The sequence below is a fragment of the Squalius cephalus genome, assembly GCF_949319135.1.
Source record: "Squalius cephalus genome assembly, chromosome: 23".
NCBI classification, from domain to species: domain Eukaryota; kingdom Metazoa; phylum Chordata; class Actinopteri; order Cypriniformes; family Leuciscidae; genus Squalius; species Squalius cephalus.
In genome coordinates this window covers 28,884,756-28,899,143 of record NC_137144.1, presented here as the reverse complement: position 1 = coordinate 28,899,143, position 14,388 = coordinate 28,884,756, and the positions used below count along the sequence as shown (strand labels likewise).

At 42.2% G+C, this 14,388-nt stretch overlaps 1 protein-coding gene across 5 annotated transcripts in view; it reads right to left on the bottom strand.

Annotated features, from left to right (window-relative positions):
- Window positions 1-8,093: 8,093 nt before the first annotated feature.
- LOC307151133 (uncharacterized protein) overlaps window positions 8,094-14,388 on the bottom strand; it is a 31,303-nt gene continuing 25,008 nt past the window's right edge. For 2 of the 5 annotated variants that reach the window (XM_079858980.1, XM_079858981.1), the window contains exons 4-5: window positions 8,878-8,976; window positions 8,094-8,598 (exon numbers count right to left, since the gene is read on the bottom strand). In XM_079858980.1, the coding sequence (XP_079715106.1) occupies window positions 8,901-8,976 (76 nt within the window). In that variant the 3' untranslated portion in view covers window positions 8,094-8,598; window positions 8,878-8,900. Of the gene's footprint in view, window positions 8,599-8,877; window positions 8,977-9,616; window positions 9,786-14,388 lie in introns of those variants that run through there. The other 3 variants (XM_079858978.1, XM_079858982.1, XM_079858979.1) reach the window with 2 other exon arrangements.

The following is a 14,388-nucleotide window of genomic DNA, read 5'->3' as shown; positions in this document are numbered from 1 at the left end:
TGTGAACCGCTCCTGGCAAATCCGCCGTAACAATAGCAATCCGCCATGGAAAATCGCGTCTGCTCTTAAAGGGAATGTGAGATGTCGCTCTGATTGGTTTATTTCACGTTACGCCCAAACCACACCTATGAGTAATGAAACTACTTCAGACCAACCCCTTTTAGATTTGCGTCGGGCGCAAGAGTCATTTATCCCGCCGGTATAATAGCAATAGCGCCCAAGATCCGCCCACAAAGTTACTTGCGTTTTGTGCTTGATACTTGCGTTTCAGATCGTTAAAAAAGAGCCCATTGACTGAAACTAGGCTGTAGGGCCTAATAGGGCCCAATATGTTCACCTTATCAGTTGCAATTACTAGGCTTTTTATGTAATTGCAAAAAGAGTTTACTGCATACAATTGTTTGATTTTGAGAAGAGTCAATGGTTTTGTGAGTTTAGTTGAAAATTTTGATTTGTGTTTACAGTTTTTCTGAATTGCTAAAACACTAACTCCCATTCTCTGAACCAGGAATCTGTTTCCACAATCTCTGATCAGTTTCTTCAGTTCTGCACAGTTACTTTCACTGACATATTTTTCTATTGACTTATTTGTCAGGCCATCTCCTCCAGTGAACAGAACGATGCTGAACTGAGCAGCTCTTGGACTACAGATGCTAGGCTGTTCTATTTCTTGTCGTTTGTCGCTGCTATATGCTAGGCTGTTCTGTTTCTTGTCTGTCGTCGCTGTAATATGCTAGGCTGTTCTGTTTCTTGTTGGTTGTCGCTGCTATATGCTAGGCTGTCCTGTTTCTTGCCTGTCGTCGCTGCTATATGCTAGGCTGTTCTGTTTCTTGTCTGTCGTCGCTGCTATATGCTAGGCTGTTCTGTTTCTTGTCGTTTGTCGCTGCTATATGCTAGGCTGTCCTGTTTCTTGTCTGTCGTCGCTGCTATATGCTAGGCTGTCCTGTTTCTTGTCTAGAGTGTTTTGTTTCTTTTATGTTCTTATATAAGTTAAGTTAAGCTAAATAAAGTTAAGCTGCTGCAAGTAGATCCTGCATCCTTCCCTGCTTCAACCTGCTTTGTGACACATATTTTTGGTCATCAAATTCAAAATAACAATAATATTTAGAGATTTGAAGAGATGGAAAAAGTGTGAATGGCTTGAAAGTCCGTGAACGTATGCTCACCATTGGCCGGCGCTGGTCATGTGTGTGATGCGTGTGATGCTGGCCAATAGTGAGCCTACGTTCTGACGTACAACCCAGACGCGCTGCGCTTTTACACTACGTGAACTCACTCAGAAGCCCACACAGAAGAACACGAAGAGTTGAATAAAGTCGGTATTTTTGTGCACAAGAAGTATTCTCGTCACTTGATAAACTTAAAGGGACACTTCACCCATTTGCTTTGCATCGTTAGAAACCCAGTCATATTTTTGAATGCTCGTGCATTTTCCCCTGAGACGGGAGAAATACGGATTTCAGTGTTGCAGCTCCTGCTTATAATGATGTAAAAATACCATTTCTTTGTAGAGGCGTTGAGACTACAAACACTCGGCCCTCATTTTTCCAGGGGCTGGGACCCACTCACGCTACAGACCTATTACAGATCAGTGGGGGGGACTTCACTTGCAGAAACTAAAGGCAATATCCGCCATCTTGTTTGGAAGCTAAGCTAACAGGCACTGTGGAGTCAGATGTGAAGTTACGACGATGGCGGAAGAAGAGGATTTTGAAAGATGAATGCTCTTCTGTCGAATGCGATTCTGATGCTCGACTCAGATGTTCGTGGTTACCATTACGAGCCGCAATATAGCGAAGAGCAGCGGAGGCTGATGGAGGAACACTCTTCAACTGTGAGTGATGGAATTTAAAACTAAAATCCAGAAAATCACATTGTATGATTTTAATTTGCATTTTATTGCATGACATAAGTATTTGATACATCAGAAAAGCAGAACTTAATATTTGGTACAGAAACCCAGATCATACGTTTCTTGTAGTTCTTGACCAGGTTTGCACACACTGCAGGGATTTTGGCCCACTCCTCCATACAGACTTTCTCCAGATCCTTCAGGTTTCGGGGCTGTCGCTGGGCAATACGGACTTTCAGCTCCCTCCAAAGATTTTCTATTGGGTTCAGGTCTGGAGAATGGCTAGGCCACTCCAGGACCTTGAGATGCTTCTTACGGAGCCACTCCTTAGTTGCCCTGGCTGTGTGTTTCGGGTCGTTGTCATGCTGGAAGACCCAGCCACGACCCATCTTCAAAATTCTTACTGAGGGAAGGAGGTTGTTGGCCAAGATCTCGCAATACATGGCCCCATCCATCCTCCCCTCAATACGGTGCAGTCGTCCTGTCCCCTTTGTAGAAAAGCATCCCCAAATAATGATGTTTCCACCTCCATGTGTAACGGGTGTTTGAGACGGTTAACCGATATTAATATGTCTTAGGCTAGTAAAATAACAGAAGTCTAAATTCGTCTACAGGAGCTGGTGGTCAGTAACAACACAGAAACATAAGTTTAAATTTGGTGCAGGTACCATGTATTGCAAAATAATCAAACAAAATATTTACAAATAGAAATAATGAAAGAAAAGAAAAAGAAAAGAATCCCAAAATATTTACAGACTGCAGTTGAACCGGTTTATAGTTAAGTGCACTTGGTAGTTGTTGTTCAAGTATATACTAATATAAATTAGAGCAAATACACACACACAAAAACCAAAAAGAAAAAAAACTGTCCCAGCAATAGATGGTATACAAGACCAGCACGACAACCCACAAGGGTTTTATGGAAGTTCGTAGTGATAAGTCCGTAAGTTATTGTTCATCATGTGAAGGATGTGTATGTGGGGTTGAAGCACTAGTCTATGGAGAAGTGTGTGGGGGACAGGCTGTGGACAACCTTCCTACCAGACCAGTAGGATGGCTATTCAGTGGATGCTACACGGATGGTAGGCTCCCAGCAATAGAAATTCGGCTCGCCATCATTCGTCTCCAGACAGAGAGAAAAAACCTGGCCAGTTCCTCTAAGTAAACATATGGCAATCTGGTGACGGTGACAATCCCCTGCAGCCACTAAGTTATTCTAAAAGTTACAATGATGTGTTTAACTTAAAAGAATAAATCAAGCAAAAGAGTGAATTGTTTGTTGAACACAAACCTGTCCACAGCTGCCGATCAGCTTCCCCACACCTCTGAATGAGGAAGAAGCTGCAGCCTAATTAAACTTGTGCTCTACTGCGCGATTGGCCAAGCACAGTCACATGACTGGGGTGGCATGAGATCACTTCTTAAAGGGGCAGCAGAACTAATAATATATTACCAGATTTCAACCTGGGTTACACATGCTTCACGGTTGGGATGGTGTTCTTGGGGTTGTACTCATCCTTCTTCTTCCTCCAAATACGGCGGGTGGAGTTTAGACCAAAAAGCTCTATTTTTGTCTCATCAGACCACATGACCTTCTCCCATTCCTCCTCTGGATCATCCAGATGGTCATTGGCAAACTTCAGACGGGCCTGGACATACACTGGCTTGAGCAGGGGGACCTTGCGTGTGCTGCAGGATTTTAATCCATGACGGCGTAGTGTGTTACTAATGGTTTTCTTTGAGACTGTGGTCCCAGCTCTTTTCAGGTCATTGACCAGGTCCTGCCGTGTAGTTCTGGGCTGATCCCTCACCTTCCTCATGATCATTGATGCCCCACGAGGTGAGATCTTGCATGGTGCCCCAGACCGAGGGAGATTAATAATAATAATTCATTTTATTTGTGGGCGCCTTTCAGGACACTTAAGGACACCTTAAAATAATAAAATACATGATTAAACAGAGGAAAATAAAACAACACAATAAACTGTAAATACATAAAATCAATACCCACTGACATTACTCAAATCAATCAGGATAGGCTAATCTAAAAAAATGAGTTTTAAGACGTGATTTAAAAGTTGAGAGACTAGACTATTACGTATATCTTGTGGTAAAGTATTCCAAATTGTCGGAGCTATACAACAAAAAGCTCGACTTCCCATCATAGTCAAACGCACAGATGGTACTACAAGAGTCACAGAAGCAGAAGACCTGAGGGATCGAGTAGGTAAATACACATGCAGGAGTTCACTCAGGTATGAAGGTGCTAGATCATGAAGAGCCTTATAAGTAAAAAGTAAAATCTTGAAATGGATACAGTATTTGATCGGAAGCAAGTGAAGATTCTTTAATACCGGAGTTATATGCTCATTCAAAGGTGTTCGTGTAATGATCCGAGCTGCTGAGTTCTGAACCATCTGAAGTTTGTGAATGAGTTTCTGTGAGACACCACTGAGCATAGAGTTGCAATAGTCAATTCGAGAAGTAACTAATGCATGCACCAGAACAAAAGTACTATTAACAGAAAGGGATGGTCGGAGATGCTGGGATGCTGACCGTGTAATATTATTAACATGTGCCTCATAGGACAGAGTACTATCGAGACGACACCCAGACTCTTGAGTGTGTGGACAGGTGTCTTTAAAGGGGACATCATGCTAAATCCACTTTTTTAGCCCTTAAATGCATTTTGTTGTATATTTGGAGTGTTTAGAAGTACAGAAAAGATGAAATTATTCTCTTCAGGTGCTTCGTTGATATCTTTATTTTCTGTTTTGGCCTTATTTTTCAACCTGTTCCGATTTTTCTGTTATCTATGACGTTTTGTGAACTATTATGTCACAGTATTTGCAGCGGAACTGGCAAATAAGGACATTGACTTCCAGCCCAACACTTCGAGCAATCCGCCATTTGTATTTCTCGCTGCAATTTTGTAGTCCAAGCTAAAAGATGCAGAAGTTACGAGAGGGTAAGTTAAAATGTTCGGTTGTTGGATGTAGTAACCCACACGCTTCATTACACCGTCTAATGTAGATGAACTGCTGCGCTTGTGACAGGGCGCATGTTTAACTGAAAGAACGAGCAGAGAGAGAGAGACCCGGTCGCGCGCACGCACTCTCTCTCTCTTCGGAGCCAGGCGAAAATGTAAACAAGACACCGTCTCCAAACTAGACGCTGTCTTGCTCTCTCTCCCTCGCACATATTAATCAAAATAAATCGACACGGTGGTAAAAGGTCGGAAGACCAAAGTTTCATGTGTAAATACAGTAACACACCATTGCGATACATCCATATGAAGACGTTGTTCTGCAGGTTCGTCGTCTTCATTTTCATCTCGCTCCGGCTCCGACTCTGGCTCGAACATGTAAGGCTGGCTGGACAAGTCTTCCGTTGTTGACATTTTGTTAATAACGTGTGAATAAAAAGTTTATGTGCCGCTAGATAATCGTATCTCTGCTATAAAACTACAAAAATGGCCGAACGGGGTGGAGTTGAACCTCTGCCAGACCCAAGCATTGCAGTTCCGCTTTATATAGACTACAAATGTATGATTTATATGTAAAAAGGAACGATTTAAAAGCATGATATGTCTCCTTTAATACAGGTAATGAGTGGAGAACAGGAGGGCTGCTTAAAGGAAAACTAACAGGTATGTGAGAGCTGGAATTCTTACTGGTTGGTAGGTGATCAAATACTTGTCATGCAATAAAATGCAAATTAATTATTTAAAAATCATGCAATGTGATTTTCTGGATTTTTGTTTTAGATTCCGTCTCTCACAGTTCAAGTGTACCTATAATAAAAATTACAGACCTCTACATGCTTTGTAAGTGGGAAAACCTGCAAAATCGGCAGTGTATCAAATACTTGTTCTCCCCACTGTAATTTTGGCCTTCATGCCCTAATCCTAAATCTCTGTTATTTTGCAACAAATCGAATACGAACTGAACCTTTATTTGTTGCAAAGAAACTCTGTTTGTTGCAAAGTTTCCATCATCCAAACCGAGATCCGCGTGTCTAGAGTTCGCTATGGCCATCTTTTTTATTTGTATTTTTATTATAATGATATCGGCCAATACCTCATCTTATTTCATACCATTAACGGCTGGGATTCAGCTTGACTCAAATGTTTATTTTTCCATGAAAAATTATTCAACATTAGGCTTCACTTCATGTAATTCTAGTGAGAAACTTAGCAGACGGTATCTGTACTCTGTTATGTTTTGGCCTAGCCAGTCTGTGATTGTGTGTGTGTGTGTGTGTGTGTGTGTGTATGCTGCTCTCTTTCCCATCTTTTTAAACTAAGAGATAAGGCATGGGGAAAGTACCGCCTGTCAAAGGACTCAGCATACGGGCTGTATATAAACAATTAAGAAATACGTGTACGACTAAAACAAGAAATGCTAAATCGAATTATTATTAATTATTAACTCTCTGTCTAATAACTTCAATAATCCTAAGTCTTAATTCTTTATTCAACAATTCTACTAAAAGCATTGCTACCAAAATCAAAGTTAATAATGATGTTATCAGTGATCCTTCTGCGGTTGCCAATGCTTTCAACCAACACTTTTCCTCTATTTGTAGTTCACAATTTTCCAATTTCTCCTATAGTCTGGCAGATGAGCTTAACAGCTCCTTTTCATTTGCTACAATAAATCCTACTGACGTTCAGCTGGCGATCTCTGACCTAAAGTCAGGTAATGGGACTGATCCTGATGGCCTGGAGATTAAGTTTATTAAGCTCACGTCTCATGTACTGGCATTTCCTTTAGCGGATTTATTTAATTAATCGTTATCCACCTGTGTGGTTCCATTAATGTGGAAGTCTGCCAGAGTTACACCAATACATAAGGGTGGCGATGCACTTGATCTCAACAACTACAGACCTTATTTCTGTCATCAGTAGTATCCACCTTATTCTGCTCAGTCTAAACAATGCGCTGCCATGACGACGACTCCGGTTGCCTACTTCCGGTTCGTAGCGCTTGACCTGTACTAGCAGCGAGAGAATGAGTTCAAGCTCCTCATGTGCTGTTGTTGGTTGTTTTAACAATTCAAAGAAGATTTCAAACTTTTTAGAAACTGAGTGTTTCGAGCATAAGATAAGAAGGAGATAAGAATTTATTTTTTAAAGAGCCGTGAGTCAAAAGAACCTTTCAGTGAGCTGAGTCAAACGAGCCTAAATGTTTACTTTTCACAACACATCGTTTTAAAAATAAAAACAGTACAGTATAATTCTAAGTCTAAGTATAATTCTAAGTCATAACTTAGAATTTTATTATAATTGTATTTCATATAATATACAATAATGTAATTTTTACTTGTCCATAACAACCCGAAAACTTGCCTGCTTGCCTTGCACATCTAATTAATGGGCAAAGTTTTCCGACTTTTTTTCTTATGCTTCAGTTTTAACGCACTCTAAACGTTTACTTTATTGAATGTATCTGATACGGAACCAGACATTATCTCCTTCTTATCTTATGCTCGAAACACTCAAAGTTTGAAATCTTCTTTGAATTGTTAAAACAACCAACAACAGCACATGAGGAGCTTGAACTCATTCTCTCGCTGCTAGTACAGGTCAAGCGCTACGAACCGGAAGTAGGCAACCGGAGTCGTCGTTATGGCAGTGCGCATTGTTTAGAGCAGAATAAGGTGGATAGCAAAAGTGTTTGAAAAACTAATATTTAAACAATTATTCAAATCTATTAATGATTTCTCTTTTTTGTCACCAAATCAATCTGGTTTCAGACCAAACTTCTCTACAACTGCTCTTCTAAAATTTACAAATGATGTTTCATCTTCCCTAGACAATAACATGTCGACTGGTGCAATATTTATAGATCTCACTAAGGCCTTTGATATGGTCGATCACTAATATGCTTCTTGACAAATTATTTGCGATAGGCCTTTCTAAACACATGTGACAGATTGGCACTGCACATTTTGCACTTAACTGTATTTCATGATCAAACTGATTCCAGGCCTCTGTGCCTTTCAAATCCAATTTCACCTTATTTCGCCGGTCTGGAAGGCGTGCAGTCTAACGCTGACCAATCAGATCTCAGGTACCGCCCCAAATGCTGCAATAACCAATCAGAAAAATAGACAAATATTTTTTTAAAGTCAGTGCGATCATCGTTTTCATGATCGATCGTCGCTGTCATGAACGAGTACTCGTGGCCATCCCTAGTTATTTTATTGTTGCAAAAAAAAAAAAAAAAGAGCATTCCTAGAACATTATTATTTATTTCCCAAAACAATAACCAAACAGGAACCAAATACTAACGTTAGTGGAACGTTCTGTGTTTGCTGGGAAGCCCCTGAAGCAAACGTAATGCTTGGCTTTCAGAACTGAAAATTATTAAATTATTCCTGATGCAAATAAAATTGGACAATAACAATAAGCTGTTGATAAAATGACAATTAGTTTAATTAAGACTGAAAACGAACAGAGACAGATCTCAAACAATAAACAAGTTAAAATTAATTTCAGTTTTATGTCTCTGTTGAAAGTGTTACGGCCTCTTCTTCAGCTCCCTGAACATGGAAGCTTTTTTCCGGTGTAATTTTTCCGGGGCGCTTCTTCAGAATGAGCGATTTCAGAACGGAGGCTCCAGTGAAACTCTTCCCGCATTGATCACATTTCAAAGTTTCTTTCCGGTGTGAACTCTCATGTGAACCTTGAGACTTTTCTTGAGGGCAGGGTGTTTTTCCTTTCTTGTTCACATCTATCAGGTCTAAAAGAAACATTAAATCAAGTGAGATTTCAAATGAGAGACAAACATAAAATGAAAAGTGAAGCTCAAAGTCAAGATCACTGATGAGTTCAATAGACATTTTAATCCCATCAAATCTGGTGGACAAAGTTGCTGTGCACAATTATGATCTATTTTAATGTCATGAAGATGATGTGTGTTATAAATCACTAGTTTGGTCATGAAACAATGTAAATCAGGTGAGCATCAGCATGTTCTTCATCATGATGAATGAATGAGGAATCAAGAATAAACACCAACCTCTTTGTTCTTCAGTATGTTCTTCATGATGTTTCATTCTGCAGGATCACTGGCAGGTTCTCTCTGTCCTCTCCTTCCTGATGCTTTCTGGCAGTTCTGCTAAAAACAAACAAGTTTCATTTCTAACAGACATGATGCAAGAGGAATAATCAATATTTCAGACTCTGAACTAGGCTAATCACATGTTAAAAACATAGTGACATTGATCATGTGACTTAAAGGGAACCTGTTATGCAAAATTCACTTTTACATGGTGTTTGATGGACACTGCAGTTTTAGCGTAGACCCGCGGCCTGAGTGAGCTAAACACAGTCCGCCAGTGTTTCGACGCCGGAGCAGCTGTAGACACCAATGTCTCCTAAGCGATTGAGGTGTTGTGTTGTTGGATGTGAGAATGAACATGGCAGTCTTCATTTACTCTCGTTATTACTTGAGGATGGATCTGTACCAACTGTCTGTGATCCAGCTTACAGTCTCCAGAGTTACAGGCCTAACGTTACTGATCACGACAGTAATGGAAGGGAGAGCGTGCACTTTATTACAGTCAGAGACAGAGTTGTTTTACGGATAACCAGTTTATTAAGCACCCCCTGAAAAGGTGTAAGGGTCAAATGGAATTAATAATTCATTCATAGGGAGTTCGCAATATAGTTTCAAGCAATATATGCACTTATAAGTCATGACCTGAACGAACCATCACTCATTCATTTAACCCGTCTATAGCTTCTTAGGCGGGTTATTCAATTTTATATCAAGGCACCAGTTCAGCTAAGAGTCTGGAGGCTACTTGCGTTTGTTGTGTTCCTTTGCTTGAAAGGGGTTTTCCTTTGTCTGTGTTCGGGTTCATTGATTGGCTGGCGGTCTCGTCTGGATTGATGTCTTGATGACGAAGACATCTGGATTGATGTCTTGAGCGGTCAATCACGTGGTGTGTTGGCGGATGGATGGAAAGTCTTTGAATGAATGAATGAATGAATGAATGAGGCATTTATATAGTGATTTCATATATACTACTGTACACCCAAAGCGCTTCACAATCATATCAGGGGATCTCTCCTCAATACCACCAGTGTGAGCATTCAGTGGGATGACCACACCAGCTATAGTGGAGAGAGAGAGTGATAGAGCCAATTCAGTGGATTGGGATTATTAGGAGGCCATGATTGGCAGGGGCCAATGGGTGGAATTAGGCCAGGACACGGGGGTTACAGTGGGATTCAGTGGGCAACCAGTCTTGGGCTACAGGGTGATATGGCAGCTAGCGTTGAAGTTGGAAGAGGGATTTGCATTCAAATCATTGACCGAAACCTTACAGCTAAACGTACTAAGAACCGAGACTCTCAATGGAAAAGAAAAGAAAACTAAGTAAGAGAAAGAAAATTGAGACGAGTAGTTAGATTGAATGAAGCGGTTTAACCCATGTTCTTCTGATCTTGAGTTGAGTTCTTTCGTCTGCTCGTCTACATGGTTACTCGTCTGTCTGGTTACTCCGTCATGGCTACTCCATGACAGTGTATCTTCTAATGCATTCTGGAATCTTCTCTAGCGAAACTCTAAGGCTTTGTTCGGGTCCTAAGATTTTAAACTCAAATGTTTGTCCAGCCTTCTGGATGAGTTCTGACCAATTAGTCTTTATTTGAGATGTGGCTATTTCTTCCCCTCTCATCGTAAATCATGCGTTATCTGTGATCTCTTTACTCTCCAGCTCTATCAGAAAGTACAGAGAGAACAGTTTAGATATGATTCCTATTATAAGAATACAAAACATTTTACACAGATTTCAGTTCAAAAAAGGCGGCAAAACCACCGTGGCAAAAATAGACCAGTCGCATTTCAAAGTCATTTGCGAAATGACCGCCAGGTGGCGCAAAGGGATAATGTGCAAAACAGCAAAAATTGCCGCATTTTGAAATGTAAGTGGGGTTAATGTCAATTAACAGTAAGGATGAAATACCACAACTATGGTATACAGAATAGATTTTTTTTTAGGACAGAAAAATAGAATCAAAAGTTAAAAATAGAGACGAGAACAATATAGCCAATATTTCATATTGTAGGCCTTGACGTCGGTGGGCAACAGAAGCCTATTCTCCGGAGGAGCAGCGCGATAACAAAAAAACAAAAACAAATTAATAACAAAAATAACAAACAAAAATAAATTAGGTGCAATGAAGCTGATTATTTTTACTATTCTATTGAGGAATGAGACGAATGAAGAGCGCTTCTCGCTTATGTGAGCGAACACACACTGGAGAAACGAACGTTTGGGCATTTCTCAGTGAGTAAATTCATGGCCGAGTGGTAGAACTTACGTTTCGACCATTTAGATGACGGGTTCAAATCCCGAAAAAAACATGGACTAGCCCTACTGTAATTTTTATATTAGCCTATTAATGCATTTTATAGCCTATTATTAGGGCTGTCACTTTACGTTTGAAAATCGATTGCACAATCGATTGGACCAGCCAACATAAGTTTCGAAAACGAAAATAGGGAATCGATTTTAACGGCCTTCTCTGGAGCGTGTCCAGCTCGTCACGATACGCCCGCAGCGAATGCAGGTTCTGACAAACACACATAACAGCAAATTATACTTCTGCATAATGTGTCTCTTTTTACTAAAAAAAATTTATTCTGCCGGTATTCAGACAGTCTCATGCATACAGATACAGATTCGGGCTACGGGGTACAGTCGCCTTCGTAGGGAAAATTTGTTTGACATTTCTAATCGTAAACACAGCCATGTTGAAGCCTGCAGTAATGTTTTTCCTTGATGTTATGGCAGTCCACTCTGCTTATTGTTTTTCGAGAATGTTGCACTCCTGTTTGTCATTGTGCATGAAACTTCACGCCAATAAATCATCAGAAATATTGCTGACTTGTGCGAGTCTCAAGCGCCCTCTTTACGTTCGTCCTAATGCCTGTTAGTTGTCCGTGGATTTGCCTATATTTGGTGTTGAAAATGGAAACGTCTTTAGACATGGAAAATCGTTTTCACAATGGATTCAATGAACACTTATGTCTCATGACATAGACCCCCACTTAAGGAGCGGATTCCAGGCTCTCCTCAGGCAGCCAGGCCAGACCAGACAGTTCAGGCGGACCAGACAGTTCAGGCGGCCTGGGTGGCATGGCCTCCATGGTCCTATCAAGGTACCCACTGCCCCCCCAAAAAAAATTCTCGGGGCAGCGATGGGGTTATGCTCTGGAACAAACACCAGCTCAGGCGGCGTGGCGGCGGCCATCTCTGCTGAGAGCTCAGGTCCAGGCGTGGCAGCGACCGTCTTGTCCGAGAGCTCAGGTGACGTGGCGGTGGCCATCTTGTCCAGAGACACTGGCTCGGCAGTGGCCATCTTGTGGCCATCTTGTCCGGAGACACTGGCTCGGCAGGCGTGATGTGAAGCTCAGGCTTGTCAGGACTGACGTGAAGAAGCTCAGGCTCGGCAGGGCTGACGTGAAGAGTCTCTGGCTCGGCAGACGTGACGTGAACAATCTCTGGCTCGGCAGACGTGACGTGAACAATCTCTGGCTCGGCAGACGTGGCGGCAGCCATCCTGGGAAGAAGAATCAGTCGTGGCCGCCTACTTGGCAGGAGATTCCCCTTTTAATGCTGCTAGATGCATAATTGGCCTGTCGTTCTGTCACAAATGCAGGTTGAAGCAAGGAAGGATGCAGGATCTACTTGCAGCAGCTTTTATTTAAAGACTCAGGCTAGGGAACAGGATTTGGGAACAGAACAACCAAAGATAACAAGACAACGACAGACAAGGAACAGACTAAAACACAGGGCTTAAATACACAGAGAACAGATCAGGGAAACGAGACAGAGCTGGGACAAATTAAAGGGTTAGTTCACCCAAAAATGAAAATTCTGTCAGTAATTACTCACCCTCATGTTGTCCCAACCCTGTAAGACTTTCGTTCATCTTCGGAACACAAATTAAGATATTTTTGATGAAATCTGAGTGCTGGATCACTCTTCCACAGGCTTATGGACACTATAACTTGCTGGCCCAGAAAATGTATTAAAGACATTGTTAATATAGTCCAAGTGACTCCAGTGGCTCAATCTTAAGTTTATAAAGCGACGAGAATACTTTTTGTGCGCAAAAACAAACAAAAATAACGACTTTATTCCACTTTTCATTTCCTTCTCTCTGGGCCTCGAGTCTTTTCACGTAGTGTAATAGCGTAGCGCGTCTGTGTTGCACGTCACCACGTAGGCTCACTATTGGGCGACGCTGGTCATGTGTGTGATACGTGGTGATGTGCAACACAGACGCGCTACGCTATTACACTTCGTGAAAAGACTCGAGGCCCAGAGAGAAGGAAATGAAAAGTGGAATAAAGTCGTTATTTTTGTTTGTTTTTGCGCACAAAAAGTATTCTCGTCGCTTTATAAACTTAAGATTGAGCCACTGGAGTCACTTGGACTATATTAACAATGTCTTTAATACATTTTCTGGGCCAGCAAGTTATAGTGTCCATAAGCCTGTGGAGGAGTGATCCAGCACTCAGATTTCATCAAAAATATCTTAATTTGTGTTCCGAAGATGAACGAAAGTCTTACGCGGTTGGAACAACATGAGGGTGAGTAATTACTGACAGAATTTTCATTTTTGGATGAACTAACCCTTTAACTAAATGACTAATTAACAAGAAAAACTATAAAAGACTACAAAACATGGCACAGAACAGAAAACAACAAAAGTGCACACAAGACAAGGGGAACACAAGACAGGAACCATGACATAGCCCCCCCACTTAAGGAGCGAATTCCAGACGCTCCCCAGGAAAACAGTCCGGGAGGGTGGTGGAGCAGAGGTGGGACCGGGGGCGGGATGGAGGGCCAGGCCGGGGAGCGGAAGAGGGCCTGGAGACTGTGGCAGGCGGCTGTGCAGGTGGCCAGAGCGGACCAGACAGTTCAGGCGGCCTGGGTGGCGTGGTCTCCATGGTCCTATCAAGGGACCCACTGCCCCACCAAACATTTTTCTCGGGGACATCTGTGGGGTTATGCTCAGAAATAGACACTGGCTCAGGCGCCGTGGCAGCGGCCATCTCTGCTGAGCGTTCAGGTCCAGGCCTGGCGGCGACCGTCTTGTCCGAGGGCTCAGGTGACGTGGCGGCGGCTATCTTGTCCAGAGACACTGGCTCGGCGGCGGCCATCTTGTCTGGAGACACTGGCTCGGCAGGCGTGATGTGAAGCTCAGGCTCGGCAGGACTGACGTGAAGAAGCTCAGGCTCGGCAGGGCTGACGTGAACAGTCTCTGGCTCGGCAGACGTGACGTGAAGAGTCTCTGGCTCGGCAGACGTGACGTGAACAGTCTCTGGCTCGGCAGAAGTGGCGGCAGCCATCCTGGGAAGAAGAATCAGGCGTGGCCGCCTACTTGGCTGGAGATTCCCCTTTAATGCTGCTAGATGCATAATTGGCCTGTCGTTCTGTCACAAATGCAGGTTGAAGCAGGGAAGGATGCAGGATCTACTTGCAGCAGCTTTTATTTAAACTCAAAA